We start from the raw sequence: 20,595 nt of genomic DNA, 5'->3' as shown, positions 1-20,595 counted from the left end.
GCCACCTACTGTTCATCCTCTATATTACACTCTCATGATGCAGTAGCTTGATGTTTCTACTAAAATGGTAGTACTTGTACTTTATGTATTTAGATTTCATGCCGCTTCATACACATTTTTTTCACTATTTCATTCAATATTTTATAAATTATGAATTATAAATGTAGATGTTTACTATGGTGGAATGTGACAGACATCAACCAATCGCTCCCACAAATAGGTAATATAATGAACATGTGTGAAGATATTAAGAGACAACATGAACTCCCCATTTCATTTTTGTTTTATTTTTTACTGTTTTTTCAAGAGATGCATATTTTTTAGAATGACAAAATCAAATATTTTCTACTTACCTATGTAGACACACATGTTTGTGTGTGTGTGTATGGGGTTACATGGCTTGAGGTCAATGTCTGAAGTTGTATGGGAAAGTTGGAAACAACACTTTATGGCCAAAAATAACCCTGAATTTATTTGGAAGACAAACTGCAGGAGGCACTGATCGTGCACATTTGATGTTGCAGCCTTGTGGTAGTTAAAATTATACAATGTATCGATTCCTTTCATGGAAAACCCTTAATGATAAATGTTTCACTCATGTTATTAGATAATTGCAGCTGAATTACATGTAAATATGTATGTGATTTCAATGTCACACCTTCATCTATCAGATCAACCTGATGCTGGGACATGTCAAAACATGCAATGATCACAGATATTTCTTTATCCATTCCACTTCATCAACAGAAGAAAGAGACATAGGGTTCAATCTTTTCCATTAAATCAAAAGTAGTTTATTTAACTTTGCCTTCTCTGTATAACTTTATTATAAGACACTTCTCTGCTTGTACATTGCTCCCATGAACTAAAAATGGCAACATTTGTTTGTGGGAATGTAAGTTGGGGTAGACAAACTTAGATACATACCAATATACATACATGTGTGTATATTACAGTTCCATTAATAAAAACATAAATGCTAAAAACAGTTTGAACCACTCCAGGTACCTCGGTAATGCTGGAAACAAAGTACAATCTTTGAGTTGTTTTTTTGTTTTTTTTAGTTTTTTCTGGAATACACTATTGTTTTCATTTTTAACATGGGTACATAACAATAATGCGCACATCAACATTAAGAGTTAAGGAGGGATGAAGGACTCTTTGAGCCAGTGTTAAGTGTACAGCTATCAATGTATAAACCAGTAACAGGCAAGGCAAGCTGCACCCAAGGGTGTGTGTGTGTACATGCTTAGAAGTCATAGTGAAAAATAAAAATATGTCCAACTTCATTTGCCTGCTGAAGAATGTGCTTCAATTCTACAAAAAGACTGGTTAACTCCACTACTGCATGTCCTTCATTGGGATGATGAGCATATACACACAGCTGAATGTATATATGTGGATGTATTTAAGAAAACAGTTGAACTATCATAATTATATTAGTTAAATCAAAGCAGGGGAGGGGGGCGGGGGGGGGGCAAACAAGGCAGAAAGTGCTAACCCTTCTGGTCCCCCGCCCCATCCCGAGCAAATACAGACACTGGAAAATGCACACATGCCACCCAATACACACACACACACACACACAGACAAGCGCACGCACGCACGCACACAAGTCATCGAATGCCCAACACACAACATCCCAGAGACGATCTCGAAACTGTTGTCAGTAAACAAACAAACCCCAACTTACAGCAGTGACAGAGGTGATAGAGATGAGTGATGGTTTGTTCACCTTGGGTGTCGCCTCTGGTCATTTTGCCATTTACGTGACACACACTAAGTTTACAAGAGTAACCCACATCAACACTTCCTCGACACTTCAGGTCTGCATTCGTTGTTGAAAAAAAAAAACTGCGGTGACCTGCAGAGGGTGATGCACGGAGTCACTGTCACCCGCTTCTGCATTGTCCTGATTTCATCTGAGCTACTGGTTTGCCACCGTGTACCGACACAGCCTTCCCGAGAAAACACACACACACACGCTTTGAAAAATGTCTCCTCCAACAAGGGAGCTCCTGGTCGTAGTCCTGCTTGGTGTGGGGAGTCTCCACTAAAGCACAGAGAGTGTGTCGCGGCACAAGCAGCGGGGGATGTAAAAGTACAATACTCAGTTTAGCTTTGTACTCTGGGCCCAGACAGAGTACCTGTCTTGTTGCATCACAAGTAACTTGCCCCAAGTAACATTAACACAAAAAAAGAAAAGAAAAACAAAACAAAAAAAACAGCAAACATGGACTTTTGTTTCACTAGGAAGTGCTTCTTTTAACATGTCAATAATCTACTGAAGCATAAATTTGTATTAAAGTCATACTTTTTTTCTTTATTCTATCATGACCCACATTTCCATTAAACATACTTCCCCCCTACAAGATTAAAATTATATTTCACCTTGAGAGAGAAGAAAATGTAAATTACTGAGGAAATAATGGTTGTTAAAATAAAGCCATCACACTATTAATAGTCTTCATGGGGTAAACAAAACACATGAGTGTAAAACTACTGATTCTTGCACTATGCAGGGATTCTGCAGCCAAGGAGGATGCTACAACAAGGCCCAGAAAAAAAAAAACAAAGGAACACCCAATAAGAAATAATGAAATGTAAGAGCAGGTCAACATCTCTGGGAGAAAAAAAAAAAAAATCACACTGTCAATCTGTGTACAGCAAAGACATTTATATTAAAGACAAATCAGTACGAGTGTAGGTGAGCACTGAGCAATAGTACTTCACTGGGTCTTATCACAGTAATCAGACAAGACGTTGCAGGACTCCAAAAAATTGCCCCAAAGAGGGATTTGGAAATTTAGTAAAAAGGTATTTTAATGACCTGCTTCGCTGAAGACAAAACACACAAACACACACCTCTGCCATTTGCCAGAGGTCGCAGCTTGACTGACATGAGGCCAAAGAAATAAACAGAGAAACAAAACCTCTTATGATACATTGTTCTTGTTAAAAGTTGAATCTGCACTCTTTCCGTTTGAAGGGAAGTAATGCACAACTGTACTACTGAATACGACCCAAGCCCAAAGTGTGGTATAAATACACACAGGACCATAAATATAAAAGTTAGCCCAATCCAAACATTTTTGCCAATTTAAACCCATATTTTCTTTATCACACCAACAGGACCTGTATGTGTTCCATGTTTTTTTTTTGTTTTTTTTTTTTAAAGCTGTCATATTTGTGCTCGAGTGTGTGAAGATCTGCGTGAATGTCTTCTGTCAAAACGACATGCACCTCCATTTTAGAACGTCATGCTTACCAAATCCGACTGGGGTCAAGGGGCAGGGTAAAAAGGGTAAGCTGGGCGAGAAGTGAATGGAAAGCAAAATGGAGCCAATGGGGAAATTTACAATAACGGACGGTCAATCAGCTGACTGATGCGAAAGAGAGAGAGGTGACTGAGGTGAGGTCAGCTAAGGTGAAAGTGAATACCATCTCCATGTACTGTACAATGCACTAAAGTGTTAAGAGATGCCAACAGTGAGTCATGAAACAATGATCAAAAGGGATAACAATGTAAGATGGTGGGGTACATCTGAAATGTTATTTATTCTGTCATTTCCTATTTTTCGGAGAACAGTTGCCACGCTTCTCCCCACGGTTGCCACCTCCGTTGCCAGGCCCACCTGAACCACCGCCAGGTGGACCGCGTGGGCCTCGGCCTCCCCCTCCTCCTCCTCCAGTGTTGACCCTCCGATTCTGTCGCTCCATGCCAGGACGCTGACTTGAGAAACTTCTCTTATTCATCAAGGGCTCTTTTCCAGTCATCTCCCGCTCAACCACAACTCCTCCACCACCGCCGCCTCCTCCTCCTCCTCTTCCCATGTGGTGATGATGGTGAGATGGATACGACTTCCCCCTCCTCCTCCTCCTCCACCACCAACAACACCTCCTCCTCCTCCTCCTTCCCTGTCTCTGAACTCTGTGAAGTCACTGCTCTCAGAGGCAGTTTCCCACTCCTCATTGGCCTGGTCTGAATTCTGGTTGGTGAAGTCGGGGGACTTTGCACCATGGCTGTGGTGATGCTGGGGGTGGGTGGCCCCAGCATTTGCCTGGTTGTAGTGGTGATGGTGGTGACTGTTTACATTACCAAGATGCCCTCCACCACTGTTGTTGGTAGGTAGAGCAGCTTTGTGGTTTGCATTTTGGGAATTGCCTGTGATGGGAGCAGGGGCTCCATTACTGTCCTGAACTGAATTCAAGGAAGGAGAGGAGGTCCTTCCACCACCGATGACCCCCACTCCTCCATTGATTCGTGCAGCATTCTCTCGCTCCTTCAGTCTTCGGAAGCGGGGTGGCTTATCCTGCTGATGCTGAGAACGCCCGTGACGGCGACGTCTAGGAGGTCGCTCAAACCCACTGGGGGGGAATCCACGGTTAGCAGGAAGAGGGAGTGTATTCTGCCCTCCAGAGTTTGACAAGGGGCTGGCTGGAGCTTGCTGAGTCACAACCCCTCCGTTTTCAGTGGAACCTAGGGTGGCAGGACATGTAGCAGGCAAAGATGGCTGAGGGGGATTGGTCCCCTGAATCTGAGTTTGACCTGCATTAGGAATCTTGTCCTTCTCTCCATTTCCTCCTCGGCCCAGGTCTTTGTGACCAGAGGTTTGTGGTGGGCCTTGCTGTTTCCTAGTTGAAGCCGATGACTTAGATGAACCACCATGAGAGCCTGGGCCATGTCCAACTCTGTGTCCCCCAGGAGTTCCTCCAAAATTGCCACTACTTCTGGAGACATTTCCTCCTCCACTACCTCCACCTCTGCCCCTCCTTGAGGGTACACCTCTAGGGGTGAACACCCGGGCCTGAGAACCTCTGGGTGGGGCAGATGACATGGTTCCACTGCCAGTGGTGATGGCATTATCAGGTCCATTCTTGGTACTGGTTTTCTGGTGGTCTTCCTTGTCTGAGTGACCAAGGTCACTTGCACCACTCTCACTGCCAGTCTCTGAACCCCTCTCCCTCCGCCTCTTGGGGATTTCCTCATACTCTGAACCCTCGCTACGAGTTTCACTTCGGTTCCTGGCCCTGGCTGGGTTATGCTGTGACCGATCCTGACCATGCCTGCCACCAGTCCCCTCACCTTTGGACTCCTGGTTTTGGCCACCACCAACAGATGAACGGTAATCTCTGCCACTTCTGCCACCCATTCTGCCTCGACTGCTACCAGCAGGCCCAGCACTGGCTGTGTAGGTGCCACGGTAACCACGTCCACGCCCATAGAACTCTCCCCCTCGTCCACGACTGCCTCTGCCACCTTTAGCAGAAACTCCATGATGGTGGGAGGAGCTGCCTCCTCTTTCAAAGGAACGGTCTCTGTCCCTTCTTGAGGACGACCCAGAAAAACCTGAGGAATTGGGGTCCACATCTTTTGGGCCTCTACCTGACCCTCCCCCACCACCTCCTGAGGATCGATCTTTTCCGCCATTCCTAGATTTGGCTGTCTGGGCGGGCTCATCTTTAGATGGAGCCAATGTGTTCTGGGGGTTGGAAGAGGATTCCTGCTTTATGGAGACCAGCTGTCCCCCATCGTGTTCTTTCTCTTTCCCAAAGCCTGGGTTTGTTTTATCTCCTTCAATCTCACCTCCCTCTCTCTTCATGTCCTTCAGCACCGGCTTCTTGATGGGGCCAGCCCTCTTGTTGGCACTGCTGCCCCCTGTCTGGGTGGAGGATTTGTGGTCTGATGGAATGTTGGAGGAATCCTCTCCTCCACGGCAGTTGTTCCCACCTCCAGCATTGTTGGCCCTCCTGCCATGGGAGGAACCCCCTCCCATATTGCTGCTGCCAGGCCGAGGGCCCCACTGGGTTTCCGTCTTGTGCTCCCGCCCCCCTCTTTGGTTTGATCTAGGGTGGGGATGCTGCTGCTGCTGATGTGGAGTATGGCTGCCATGTTGAGTAGGAGGTGGACAGGAGGTTGCTGAGGAATGAGAAGCATATGTTGGGCCTTGTTTCTCCTGTTTCACATGGCCAGTTCTGACAGCATTACCACTGTTACTTCTTTCGCCAACACTGTGCCCACTACCAGCCTCACCCTCTCTCTGAGATGGATGATGATGATGCTGCTGGGCAACTTTGACACTCCCATCTTCCCTTGCAGAAGAAGAGGAGGAGGATGAAGAGCAAGAAGATGAAAGGGATGGTTGGTGGAGAGGGGGCGAGGAGGCGGCCTTCTTGTTAGTGCTCTCAATGACCCTTTCACGGTTATTCTCTGGTTTATGTGGGTGGAGAGGGAAGTGAGGCTGCTGAGGGTGATGAACGTGAGAGTTCTCAACAGGAGGATGGTCTGCACGACCATTTCTATCATAGTGTGGGTGAGGGGTTCCCCATATCTGGCCCTGTTGAGATCCTCGAGTAGGCCCTTCATCCTGATGGGTGAAGCCATGAGGCTGGTTTCCCCGTTCACCCACCCTCTGCTGCTGCTGATGGGGAGGCACCCTAACACCCTGGTCAGGGAAGTTGCTGTAGTTGCCCCGTCCCCCCATGTAATGATGAGGATGGTGGCTGCCTCCTTGAACGCCCACTTGAGTGCTGACAGGAGGAGGGGTTTGGTTGGTTGTCCCAGAGCTGGAGCTGGGCTGCTGAATGGGTCCCAATCCACCTTCCCGCATGCGGTGTGGAGGGGTGTCACTCCTGAGAGAGAGAAAAATGAAATTATCACTAAATTTCACAATTATCAAATATAAAAATTGAGGTTCATAAATTGTCCCCCTCCCTACAAAAAATATTTTCCACTGGCAATGAAAACATACCTAGGCCCTTTGGCCACATCTTCCTCCTCCAATGCCTGTTTCTGCCTTAGTGGGGAGGTTAGCCCACGACTCTCCCCTCCGCCAGGGAATACCTCTGGCCCCCAGGCCACTTTAGGATCCATAGGGGGGGTCCCACGGTGAGGATGCCCTGGATGCTGTTGCCTGTCAAATGGGTCCGAACCTGATCCCCCTGAATCAGAACGCTCACGCCCCATGAGCCCTGAGAACATGAAGTGTTTTTTATAAATATATATATATATATATATATATATATATATATATATATATATATATATATATATATACACACACACACACACACACACACACATACATTCATCTGAGCTGTGTTAATTGTGCCAGTATTTAATTATTCATCATTCATCTTAAAAACACCTTCAGATCAGATCTCAGTGATAATGTCACTTACCAGTTGGGTGCATGCCAGCTGAATAGTATTCCATAGGTGGAGGGCGGCCTTGCATCATGCGTGGGTCCATGTAGGGCATCATCATCCAGCGGGGGTCGAAATTCATTGCCAAGGGTGGGGGTCGAACCATATTGCCGGGTTGATACATGGGTCCCGCCTGCTTGGGTCCAGGTCCTGGCTGAGGTGTTGAACCTGGTGAAGGTCCCTGTGGAGGCTGTGGCTGAGGGGACAGTTGACTTTGTGATGCCTGGCTGTGCTGCTGCTGCTGCTGCTGCTGCTGATGTTGCTGCTGATGTTGCTGCTGCTGCCACTGCTGCTGCTGCTTCAGAAACTGCTCCTACAGAGAAATTAACATTACATCAAAGAAATTGTAAGAATGTACAAATACATTACAAGGATGGCATAGATCAGTACATAGTTCCTGGTAGGAGTTGGGCTGTATATCTCAAACAAAGAGCAAATTAGGATTCTACAACAATCTAACCTGCTGCTGCCGCTGGAATCGTGGCGGAAGAGACTTCTGGTATTTTGAGTATCCCTGGCCTGAAGGACCACCAGCTTGACGAACTGCTGCGATATTCTCAATCTTGGCCGAGTCAATTCCTCTTTCACCACCACTGCCTGCACGGATGTGTGAACCACCCATGGTTTCTTCCTTAGTCTCTACAGGTAAAGGTACATCCAGTGTGAGCTGCTGTGGCTGTGACACAGCTGGCTGGGGACACTGTTGGATATCTGTATCAGGAGAGAAAAGATAAAGAGGCAGAAAATAAGTATGATCTTAATGATCCAGTCATCGATCACATGTGGATGAAGAACTCACCTGTGTTGGAGTCATAGCTGCTGTTACTGCTAGCTCGCTGTCTGTCACCAACCCCAGGACTGGGCCCTGGCTGAACAGCCAGCACTGGAGGCTCCTCTGGGTCTACACAAGGAGATGAGGGCTGGCTGATGTTGGGAGAGGATGTAGATGCTGAAATAGATGGGCTTGGGCTGCCTGCTGGCGCCGCAGTGGAGTTACCATCAAGGCTGGGGGTTTTACTACTGCACACAGCAACTCCTGTACTGCTGCTGCCTTGCTGTTGAAGCTGCTTCTCATCCAGCCTCTTTAGCTTCTCGGCACAGGCTGCACGCCGCTCCTCCTCCATCCTACGTTCTTCCTCTTCACGGCGGCGACGTGCTCGCTCCACAGCGACAGAGATCTCAGAGGAGGACTGCTTCCTGCGCTGACGCCAAGATTCATCCTCATCATCACCCTGGGCCCCATGCACACCTGGCTGGGGATGAGTGGTGGGACCTCCTGCTGCAGACTGCTGCTGGGTTGCTCCAGGTTTCCCAGGGCCTAGAGGCGCACCCTGGTTGTGGGGCCGGTCCTGATTAGTTAGAAAACAAAGGCTGCACTGTAGTTTTGACTATAGACCAGATGACATATTTGCATTCTTATTGAGGGAAAAATGCAGTCGGAATGACTTACACCTGTTGTAACAAATCTTAAAAAGGTCTAACCTAAAGACAGTTTGTTTATTTATTAACACCTCCGGGCGGTGGATAATATAATGATAAAAATGGTTTGTCTATAGCCTTGTTCAGGCTACCAGACCAAAGTCAGATTTGTGCATCTCCAGACTTTATCCAGGTTGGATTAGAAAATCTGAAGATACAAACCAAGACGCATTATATGCGATATTTTTGTTTTTAAATCCAATTCAAAAAACATTTGGAGATAGCTTTAAATTTGACTCAAATCAGATTACTGCAGATGTGTGTTTGGAGTTATAATCATTCTTTGCATCACTTTTTGCCTGAAACAACATCAAAACTGATGACAGAAGTGCTGTATCTGTATCCTGGTCTCTATCTCCATCTTCTTCCCTCCTTTTAATTCTTCTTCTTTCTCTCCTCTCCTCTCCTCTACCTCAATAGTTCAAAGCAGATGGCCATGCACTCTGGATCTGTCAGAGATTTCTTCCTGTTAAAAAAGGAGATGCTCATTGTGTTCCACTATAATAATTATCAGATCCTTACCACATAGTGCCTTAAGATAATGTATGTTATGAATCTGCAAATAAAACTGAATTTCAATTCATTCCCTTGCTGCTCAACAAAATTCGCTGCAGAGGTTTTCTCAAGTTACAGACGAGTTCTGCACTGCATTTCGACAGGGTGACTGAAGAGCCAGATGATTCACCTACATTTTGTCTGCACCCATGTTTTAGAGTGGTGTAACAAACATGCATGCACCTGTCAATACCAAAGCAACCCAACAATAGGTTGATTCTGAACGTAGCCTGTGAGGCCCTTTCTGGATGTCTACCTGTCGGTAAAAGAAGTAGGGCACTTATCCAAGGAGCGGCCCAGGTGGGGGGAGGGCTGCTACCGGAGACCACCCAAACCAGGCCTGCGCCCCTCTATACAGGCAGACAGTTAGCCATGCTCCACCACAATAATCTAGACCCACAAAACACACTTGCTAATACATTCTGCCCATGACTGAGTCTTTGCTCAACAGTTTGCACAAGTGTCCTGTGCCAGGAGGTTTCAACTCTATGCCTTCTCTAAACAGCGCAAGTGTAGTTTGTCTGGGCAACAGCTTTTAGCTACCTGGTAGTTAGTGGATGCTCCCTGGCCTCCCCAGCCACTACCTCCCTCCTCAGCCCATCCTGGCTTGCTAGAGGGAGGTTGGGGGCCATTGTCTGCATTAGGAGGAGGGGTGCGGCAGGCCTCTCCACTGCTGTCTGAGGCTCGAGAATGAGAGGTTGCAGGAGGGGCATCCTGCGACTTCGGTTGCTCACTAGATTAAAGAGAGGAAAGCACTTATAAATGTACTAGCTAGTGAATGAATTTTTGCTACTTGTAAGTCAAATGGAGTATTTCTAGAATTGTTAAACCACACTGTATCCCACATACCACAGGTCATTCTCAGCGGTTTCCTCTTCTGCCTCCTCTTCTCCTTCATCATCACTGAACTTCAACTTAGCAGAGTAATCAATCTCCTCATGAGCCCCTGGGGGAAAAAAAAAAAAAAATCAGAAACATATTTGTTGGGCATATATCTAATCGGTAAATCTGATCCTCCACTCTTCCTCCTATCAGCTGGTTGTAGTGACTGGTACAGCTTTGCTTTGAATGAGCAGGAAATATAAGGCAACAATCGCAGATTAATCGTAGTAACTACCACTTTGCATGCATGGGATACTTAGATATCTTATTTAATGGGGCTAAACAACAACAAATTAAAACCCAGTACAACCTCACTACAACTTATATTAATAAAAATGTGTTCAAGTTAAAAGCCCAAATGGAAAATATCTAAATGCAGAATATGTAAACTACAACTAAACCAGAGTAATTCTGTTGTTACAGCATTAAATTTGGTGTAAAGCAAATGCAGAGTTTCTCCTCTACGCACATTATACATGTTAGGGCTGCTTGAATATGGAAAAAATAATCACGATTATTTGGGTCAAAATGTAAACAAACCATACTAAAGGGGTAAATGCACCAGGGCTTGATTTAATCGCACTAAACGAGAGTAGTTCCGAAGTTATTTGGAACCAGTTTCAATTGAGTATAAGGAAATGACAGTCATTCTTTATTATTACTATGTTTTTGCATATCCAAAAAATAGCATCTTCTGACCTGCCCAGCCCTCATCATTATCATGGTCCAGCTCATCAAGCTCCTTTAGGTCATCCTGCTTTAAGATGGAGGGTCGCTTCACCACCTCTCCACCATTGTCACGTGGGCCACCCTGAGGCCTGCTGTCAGGACTACCTTGCCCACGAGAGAACCTGACAGAAAGGAAAAAGCTGTTGTAAGTGATATGCAGAGGAACAAAAAAAGAAGCATGGCATCATGCCCACTTAGACATTAAGCCTTATTATAAACCCTCAAAGCCCATTTAATTATCTTCCAGCTCAATTTCAGTGAGTGAGGTTTGCCCCTCTGCAAAAAAAGTAGCATAATCATTTCAACATAAAAAAAAAAAAGAAAAAAAGGAACAAACCTGGGAGCAGGCCCTTCCCCAGGTGGCGGGAACCTGTAGGGCCCCTGAGGGCCATAGGGGCCCGGGAAGGGCAGGTACGGAGGATACATCTTGTGAGAAACAAAAGAACAGACTAAGGTCAGACACCAATTATTTTACATTCAGGCGAGACCAGAGAGAAACGCAAGAGGAGACTTACGAAAGGAGGCATGATCCCCCGGTACTGAGGGAACCCAGGTCCCACAGGGGGTTGGGGCAGAGGCAAGGCGGGGCTGCCTGCAGGAGGATTCCTAGGTGGCCCATGGGTCTGGGAGTTCAGAAGGGGGACCCCAGCTGCCCCATCCATCACCAAAGCCCCACCGTTGCCACCCTCCACTGCGCCCTCCCCTGCCATGGTGGGTGCCAGAGCTCGGCCCCCACCGTCCCGCCAACTTGTAACGTCTGGGAAAAACAAACTCCAATTAGATAGCACTTTTCATACAAGGCAATACAGCTCAAAGTGCTTCACATGTCAACTGGCATACAGACATATGGTTGGTATTGTTGGAACAGGAGATACAGGAAAGAAAATTGTAACTCGTAAAAAAAGTCAACTCTTAACAGATAAAGGTTAGAAAGTAAGTGAATAAATAACAAAATAAATAAAAAGTAGTACTATAAGCAGCAAAGGATAAGATGAATTAGAACATGATTCAATAATAGGTGCAGTTGGTTAAAGGGTGGAAATTGTGTCTGGTCCTAAAATGAGATAGAAGAGTTAAAATAAATAAAGGTGAGGTAAAAGCCAGGTTAAATAGGTAGGTCTTAAGTTTGCTTTTAAGAATGTTAGATGTCTCTGCTGCCCGACCAGAAAGAGAGTGTACATTACACCGATTTTAAGATCGGTGTAATGTACACTCTCTTTCTGGTCCAGGTCAGCACAAACATATGCAGTATGAAGTTGCTGTAGCTGATGATATTCTTCTTGGGGAGACCAGAAAGAAGAGCATTACAGCAATCACATGTACAAGTAATGAACGCGTAAATTAATGTCTATGTGAAAACAGTCAGTACATTTTATGAGCTTTAATGGTATATGACTGGAGATTTAATACCCAATAAAAATGGTCAAACTTTTTATTGGCTTTAGCATGCACAAAGTAGGGATTGACATTTCAAGTAAAAAATCCAATTTGAAGGTCACTGGGATTAGCTGACTACTATTTGTCGATATAATAAAATATATTCAAAGACCGCGCCAATCCCTAGGACACATTGAGACCAACAATAATTTGTACATGGAATGACCAGTTAAATTATTCATTTGAAAAAATACATGAAAAGATTAACATCGATCCCCCAATACATGATGAGCTGCTCTATGCTACTAACCAAAATGAGTACATAGTAAGCACTCCTACCTTTTAGTTTACTGACAACTACAAATTGAACTACTGATGATCAATAATGGTCATTTATTGGAAATTAAGTACACATCACATACTCTGGGGGCGGAGGCTTGGTCCGGGCCCATACCACTGATCTGCAGTGCCCTGTTCTTTGCCAGCTCTGTCCTGGTCGCCAGCCGCCTGCAGGGTGGGAAATTCCTCGCGAGAGAATGGCGACGGTAGGTTTGATCCCTTTCCACCTATAAAAGAGTAAAAAAATAAAATAATAATAATGTGTGACAAAAGGCTCAATCTAATGACATAAATGTCAGAAATTCAAAAGGGAAGACTCACCATCCCCTTGTGTTCCATGTGTAACACTGGCCTGTGCCCAGGACCTTGCCCCTACGGCCTGGGTTGAAGCTGGGGCCAGAGCCTAAGACAAACAAACATCATGTTACCTATTGCTGCTATACATATTCTGCAATATTATTAAATCAGACTATGACTTTCATCTAGGGTATTGTGACTTTTGGTACCTCTGAAGCTGGTGGGGTTCTCGGGCGGGTCGGTGCAGGTGTCTGTGAAGCCACAGGCTGCTGCGATTCCGGCTGCGGTGCTGACGACGCATCGGTACTAAAAGGAAAGATAAAACCAACCAAAACTTTCTACTGTGAAGATATTTTCCACCATTTAAACAATTGCCAACACTTAGTTAGAGGTTTAAGACGGGTTACCTCTTTGGGTCTGCTTGTTCCTGTTTGCTTGCCCATCCTGTGCCGTCTTTGGGAACGAGCGAGACGTTAGGGTCGTTGCCTTTGTTCTCTGCCTTCAGACTGGGCAGGTTGGCAGGGGGTGGCATACGCCGTGCGGAGGCAACTTTACCAAGAGACTGCAGGCCATGGCGGGGGGGAACTGACATGGGGAAGAGAAAAGTTGTCATTCAGTTAATTCATTCAATCATCTAAACACAAGGCACAATTAGACAACAGTAAGGGCATTTGTAGATTGCAGGATATCAGGGGAGTTGAAAAAAATCTATTAATGTATAAATTATCCAACCAGCGAAGCAATGGTTAGATAATTGCTAACACACACACACACCATTTTGTGTGTGTGTGTGTGTGTACATTTACATACCCCTTATTCTTGTTTAAAACCCTTACAATTGAGACAAAATAAGTGTCTTACTGGCCATGATTAATTCTCTTGATCAAAGGTATGTGGTGCCTAGCTGACAAGTGGAAATACCAAAATTGTGTATTCTTGTACACACCCAAGAATATATATACCGTTACTGCCGGATGTTGCAAACTGAACTGCAATATGAGTTTTAAGCCACGCCACCAGCCCTAGACAAGCCTTTCAAATCTGAAAAGTTAAGTTGAGCTGAACCTAACCTAATTTATTTTTTAGGTCAAGAAGCACAACACTGCGTGACTTCACTATGTAGAAGAAGGATTCTTGTAGTTAGGAAAGGGGGACAGCTGCTTAGATCTCATGAGGCGCTTCTGAATAAAACATATACAAAAGTAAAACGGTGTCCACGCCTCTGTCTCGGGTCGGGTCCAACGGATCCGAGGCTCAGCAGATATGTCAAGGCTTGAGAGCCATTCACTGTGCATACTGTGCATTTTTCTTTAAATATGGCAACATGAATAATGGTTTCTTTCAGAAAGAGACAGGTGTTAGTGCTGAAAAGTAATGATGATTGCTGAAAAATATCATCAGTATCAGCAAAAGCAGGTTGGCGAGCAGTTGAGCGATACAGTACATCATACACTTCGAAGTCAGCATCAGAGCTATCAGGGAGACCGTCTCCTGGAGACGGTAGACTAATGCATCTGAGTTGCAGTACTCACGGCAGGACACAACCCAGCACAGACAGAAAAATACAATCACAAAACCAACGGGAAAATCCAGCACTGACAAAGGAGATCTGTTTTCTTCAAGTGTATCTGATAACTTACTGCTACATGGTGGCCAAACAAAACCATCAGGCAGATTTAAACAGAGCCAAAAGCCTATAAATAACACTAATATCATGAATTCAAACAGTCAGAAAACCTGATCCGTTCCACTGGATACATGTCACCACGATGGAAGCTTGGACATGACTTAACTAAGTTACTCACCAACAGGCTTTTGTGTTTCAAGGCTCTTTCCTTTGTATGTATCAAACAGGTTGAGAGACGCATACTTGGTTTTGCCTTCCTTCCCCTTTGCAGTTTGCCCAGAGCGCTCTGACATTGCGCTGTCCGCTCATCGAGTATGGTGAGCCCTGAGACTGGAGAGGAAGAGACAGACACAAATTACAGACATGCATTCAAAACAACTTGAAGTTGTTTAAATTCAAACCTATTCTGATGGACCTAAAACAATATCCCTGTAACTCTTGGCTGAATGATGTCACTTATATGGAGGTGTGAATATTTTAGAATCTCATAATTAGATTCCAATTCCTTGGGTTAGGATTCATTTTAAAAATAATTTTCAATTCAAAGCCATTTCAAATTGAAAAAAATTGATTAAACATTGTTTCAGTGCATAGAGCTGCTAATTTGAGGGTCTGCTGTTTTGAGCTAAGAAAAGTTCTGTCATAATTAAATCAGAGTCTAATGTTTTGCAAGATTCAGTAAGAGTTTCAGTAGTTTTTATATTTGGAAAAGGGCAACGTAAACACAAGCTAAATTAACTTAAGCTTAACTTGCACAGGTAACCTGGGTATAACCTGATAAAGTGAGGGTATGACATACCTTGGCTCAATAGTGTCCATAAAATGTAAGCCTTCTTTTTCTACTACACAAAGAAATACATTTTTGGAAGGTTTTTTTGACACCTCTACTTGTAAATCTTGGTATTTTGACTGATGAAAATTGACACTAGCATTCAAAAACGTACAGCCCAATGCAATAAAAGCTTAAGTTGTCATTGAGGGAGTTTTTTAATTGAATAATTCCTAAAGTTTTACAGTAAGTGTGCAAGTATTCTAAACCTGGGATGAAGTTGTTTATCCTTTTTAAAGAGCACATTACCTTTGTACAAATTACAGCACGGGCAGATTTAGCAATAGGCCAGTGAAACCTACATTAAAAACCATTGAATGTGAGCAGCCCCAATACAGTGCATGACTAAACACACACAAAAAAAACATGGTACAAAAGATAGGGAAAAGCAGGCCCATGGTTCCTATGGCAACGCATTATAAATGATATTCTTCTATGCTTTGCCTTGCGACAGTGTTAGCTCCATGGAAACAGCAAGGCCTTCAGCTTGAACTCTTCACATCAATAAAACACACTGCACTGACATCTGTTCAGTTCAGTTTGGTAATGGCTGCATCTAGAAGGCTTAATTGCTGCCCCCAACTCCACCCAACACCCGTTGGGCACAATTAGCGAGAGGAGAGAAATGAAAATTAAATCATATTGTTGAAGTAGGTAAATGATGTGAGCCAGTCATTTTCATCACTGACTTGAAATATTACTAGACATTTCATGCAACATTTTCTTGTAATTAATTGATCATTGAGTGTTTATTTCATAAAAGAAATAAATGATAGCTACTCCATTCATTTCCACTACATCGGAATAACAAATACACGCCGTAATGACAAGATCACATATGAGACCACAATTAAAATCACTGCCAAGGGACAAATATAAAAACACAACCGCACAATGCCTGAACTACACAAGTCCCTGCAGAAACTCAACAACAAACAGCTTGAAGGGACGACTACCTAGTGCGCAGTGCGCAGTGCCTCGACAGCTAGACGAGATTAGAAAATTAGGTCATGGGGTGGTTGATCAACTACATGCTGTATTGGGATTAACAGGGGCCCAGCAGCTTCACAGCCAAACCATAGACTGCAGCAACACACACACACTCACACCATAAAGAGGTCTACCAATTACAGCGCCACAGTATAATGAAACCTGGCCACTACCGTCCGCGATATCAATAGACGCAACATTCATATTGCAAAAGAGATACACATTGCTGATGCATCTTGAACTGCAGTAAATGTATATGATCTGTCATTTTATCATTTTATTTGGCAAAGAACTTACATAGCTAAATTTTTATCGTTAATTGCTGTCCTCTGTATCCATATGCTTTCAGAAAATGCCAACAAGTACACAGAAATGTTTCCTTAAAAATATGTCTTTCCAACATTACAGCATTTGCAACATCAGTAATGTTGGCTGGGTTTTTTTTGGTACAATTAGTAACATTATTAATATACATCCTCTGTAGCACAGTTATTTGTGCCCAATTAGTGAACCCATATGGAACTAAATGAAGGTATTGCATGTTTAAAAGCATGTGTACAATAATTGCAATATTACTGTGCATTACAACTTCAGGATTATGGTGTCAAAAATGTTCATATTGTCCCCTGTCTAGTCTGGTTCTACGTTAGCTGCGAACCCAAAGCAGACAAACAATAATAGTGTATAATATGGTATTTATTCATCACAAGTGATATCGTCATTGCAAGATTAAAGATATTTTGTGTTTTCCCAATGTCGTGCAGCACTATTAAACACCAAAGCTAACACTATCAACAATAACTACCTGTACCTGGATAATAATACAGTGGCAAAACCAGGTGGAAAGAAAGCAACGAATCTAACAAGGGGCATGAAACACAGACTAAGCACAAGCTGCTGCTGAGGTTTTTAATTAACAAACGTCTTTGCTGAGGGGCTAACTGACTCGCAGGCTAACACTGGGCCTCAGCGGTGGCGTTGGGAGGGGGACTGCGTTCATGTTTCATTTTCAATTTCAATACTTAACAGTGGCATTTGCTGATGTTACAGCTCTCCGTTTACAGGGCGCCGATTTGTTGACAATTACGCATAATGACACTGCGATAAAAAAGGTCAAAACAAAATCGTGCATTAGATTTATTTTTTTTTGCTCACAGGACAACGCAGGAAAATATTTTATTAGAACAAAACAAAATGGCGCTGGAGGCAGGCCCGATGCATAGTAACGTTAATACAGGGCAGTGGTGTAGAAATGCAAAGTATCAAACAACAAACTTTTCTATTAAAGCGTCAAACAGAAGAGCCGAATGTAGTATACGGTAAATGTGAACACTACACAAATAAATACGAGGTCATTCGCGGTCTGAGTGTCGCAGACTGACGGTAAAGCTGCAGGCCTAGCTTCCTTGCTAAAGCTCTAACACTACCGCTAGCTACGTGCGTATAGCATTAAATCATCAAAAATCAAACGATTTGATATATTAACACCACGGCAACTTAGTGGCAAAACACCAAATAACATCCAAGGATAGTTCACAATGAGATTCGATCCAACCAAATGCATGTGAGAAATATTAGTTGGGCTAGCCTAGCTTGCTAGGGTAGCCACCTCACGTAGGATAGCAACAACAGCTGGGAAAATAAAGACTGCTCCACTAAACATCTCTCCAACAGCCCACTCCGTGTCCATCTACAATAGTGATTATACACTCAGCGAGATGTTAAATGACACTTCGGCGTTTACACGAGTGTGTAAACATATCCCTGGACACTGACCTGGTCTTGTCCCGACTTGTCTCGAGGTTCTAGCGCAGATTGAGCTTTAGCTCTGCTGCTATAACGTAGCTTTTCTAGCAAATGACCCAGCTAGCAAAGCAACGTTCTCCCCCTCCCCTGCATGGTCACATAGAAATGGACATTACAGTAAAACACACTCACTTCAACACGGACACGACTGTGGTTTAGACAAAGAGGGTGTTCGCCTTACTTGCACTTCTTTTCCTTTTTCACAAAAAATAAATGAAAAGGGGAAAAGAAAAATGTGATCCTTGAATCGGTCTAACGCCGAACGAGCCGTCAACGGCTACTGAGGAGTTCGAGAGAGCAGCGCTGGGGACCTCTACTGTACGAAAGAGTTCAAAGATTCTTCTAAAGAGTCTTTAGATTTCTTTTTTTTATAAAGGAGATAACATTATAAACATGAACAAAATGACGTTGGGTTAATAATAAATAACAGAGTTCAATAGTGGTGCAATAATTATTCGATGGTTGATACCAAAATGAATCAGCGATTATTTTAATAATTAAAAAAAACACTCAATCAGTGTTATTTTATATACATATAGGATTATTTGTGCCAAAGAAAACCAAAACATTGTATTTTTGTGTATAATAGTATTATTATATGAATATTATAAAAACAATCTCTGGTTTTTCACCTTCTATATAGGGATGGCATGATACCACTTGTTTGTGTCCAATACTGATATCTCACACAAGAGTATCTGCCAATATCAGTCATTTTATTTTGACCAATATCAGACCGATACTGATACTATCGTGTTGGCTCATCCCTACTTCTACTATGTAAATATTTGTCTGTATGTGACCAAACAACTAATAACGGAAACCTAAACATAATAAACTGATTAATCAATAATGAAAATAAAATGTTAATTGCTGCCATTTAAAATGAAGATTCTTTGTAGATGAAATGTTGGGGAAAATTGTTTTTATCCATCTGTCTACATCCCAAAAAATGGAACCATGTGCAAGATATATTTTTTGATGATTTGATTGATGAATAAATGCATAATACAATAATATTAAATAACTACTATAAATGATGAAATGACATGTGTAGATGAAGTAATCAGTAAATGTGAAACGGTGAATAACATTCTTTGAATCTTTGTTGGAAGTGACTCGTGATGATTTACCAGGCAATTGTAAGAATCCTTCATTCATCCGTCTTCTACTGCTTTATTCTCCACATGAGGGTCACGGGGGGAACTGGAGCCAATCCCAGCTGATATAGGGTGAAAGGCGGGGTCCCCCCCTGGACAGATTGTATGTCCACCCAGGGAAACACATAGAGTTGACCAACTCTCACTCACATGGACATTAGAACGTCCAGTTAACCCAATCTGCATGTTTTTGGACTATGGGAGAAAACGGGAGTACCTGGAGAGAACCCCCACACACACACACAATGCAAGAACATACGCACATCCCTCTGAAATGCCCTTGGTCAAACTGATCTGAACTTCCTGTTCGATGCTAGTCACTGCATCATCGTGCGCTGAATCCATTCCTTCCAATCTGGACAGGGTCCAGGCTAAGTTCCTTAGAATCTGTTGAGGAGCTTTTCTGACATCTGTCCCAGCCTTACTTGTTGAAAATTGGATCAGGAGAAGCACACTGAGGCTGCATCTCTGGGCTAGGTTGAATGGTCTCAAGGGCAAATCTGCTGCAAAATGCCTATTGGAAGATTGCTAGGAGTTCAAGGATATACGGAAAAATCTCTTTTGCACACATCCTTGGGCTGAAGCAGAACCGTGTTTGGTATGATCCCATTCTGCCACATGGTTGGTGTAGTGGTTAGCACTCTTGCCTTTGCAGCAAGAAGACTTGGGTTCCCAGTCTGAATGCAGTTTGTTCTCCACGTGTGTGGGGAAAAACATGCAGATTTGGGGGATTAGGTAAATTGGACACTCTAAATTGACCGTAGGTGTGAGAGTGATTGGTTTGCTCGCCAGAGAGCTTTAGAATAGAATATGAAAGAGAAGGGATACGCTTGTCCTAACTAGACTGACATTGGGGCATTGTGGATCAGACAGCTATCTGAAAATGATAGGAAAACACCCAGATCTGGTCTGTGCCAGTGAGGACATCCAGAGACAATTAAACATGGCTTACTTTCATGTGGTCAACAGCAACAGCAACAGTTATTTTAAAAACTAGCTGACCTGGGAATTTTGTGCTTTTTCTTGAAGTCAATTTTCAATATTCCTCTTCTTCTAATAATACTTTCTTGCAGGCTGTACACTGAGAGGTGTAATGCTGCCCTCCACAGTTCAAAGTTCTTGATCACAATTTGAAGTTCTCCTTCATTCTCCTCATTCTTGTTCCTTAATCCTTCTGGATTCTGGATCTCTCTCAAAGCTCTCTTCAAAGTTGAGAATGTTGAGTTCTGGGTTCTGTAGTTTGCAGTTCAAAGCTCCCCATTGCAGTCAAATTTTAAGAGCAGGTGTCTCCTTGCTGTGGAGGCAGTTTGGGCATTGCT

General features: G+C 43.5%; 1 protein-coding gene across 4 annotated transcripts; it reads right to left on the bottom strand.

The window, feature by feature from the left end:
• Window positions 1-771: 771 nt before the first annotated feature.
• Window positions 772-18,404, bottom strand: prrc2a (proline-rich coiled-coil 2A). Of its 4 annotated transcripts, XM_044052444.1 has the most exons (17): window positions 18,249-18,404; window positions 14,670-14,821; window positions 13,272-13,449; window positions 13,074-13,170; window positions 12,889-12,970; window positions 12,651-12,794; window positions 11,367-11,608; window positions 11,189-11,277; window positions 10,822-10,973; window positions 10,090-10,186; window positions 9,784-9,973; window positions 8,006-8,555; window positions 7,667-7,917; window positions 7,183-7,519; window positions 6,753-6,972; window positions 3,897-6,633; window positions 3,565-3,861 (listed from the first exon to the last, which is right to left on the bottom strand). In XM_044052444.1, exons 2-17 carry the CDS (start codon window positions 14,782-14,784, stop codon window positions 3,565-3,567), a joined length of 5,778 nt encoding a protein of 1,925 aa, XP_043908379.1. In that variant the 5' UTR covers window positions 14,785-14,821; window positions 18,249-18,404. The 4 variants fall into 4 exon arrangements, with proteins under 4 accessions (XP_043908376.1, XP_043908378.1, XP_043908375.1 ...); XM_044052441.1 differs by having other exon boundaries at window positions 772-6,633; window positions 18,298-18,404; XM_044052443.1 differs by lacking the exon at window positions 18,249-18,404 and adding an exon at window positions 18,075-18,187 and having other exon boundaries at window positions 772-6,633.
• Between the last annotated feature and the right edge of the window lie 2,191 nt (window positions 18,405-20,595).

The sequence above is a fragment of the Solea senegalensis genome, linkage group LG20, assembly GCF_019176455.1.
Source record: "Solea senegalensis isolate Sse05_10M linkage group LG20, IFAPA_SoseM_1, whole genome shotgun sequence".
In the NCBI taxonomy this organism is placed as follows: Eukaryota; Metazoa; Chordata; class Actinopteri; order Pleuronectiformes; family Soleidae; genus Solea; species Solea senegalensis.
This window is presented reverse-complemented; position numbering and strand designations above follow the sequence as displayed.

Coding starts and splice junctions, on each gene's coding strand:
- prrc2a (XM_044052444.1), bottom strand. CDS start 14,784: ATGTCAGAGCGCTCTGGGCAAACTGCAAAGGGGAAGGAAGGCAAAACC. Junction 10,974..11,188: donor GGGGAAGGGCCTGCTCCCAG/GTTTGTTCCTTT, acceptor CCTTTCTGTCAG/GTTCTCTCGTGGGCAAGGTA. Junction 6,973..7,182: donor AGCTGGCATGCACCCAACTG/GTAAGTGACATT, acceptor TCATGTTCTCAG/GGCTCATGGGGCGTGAGCGT.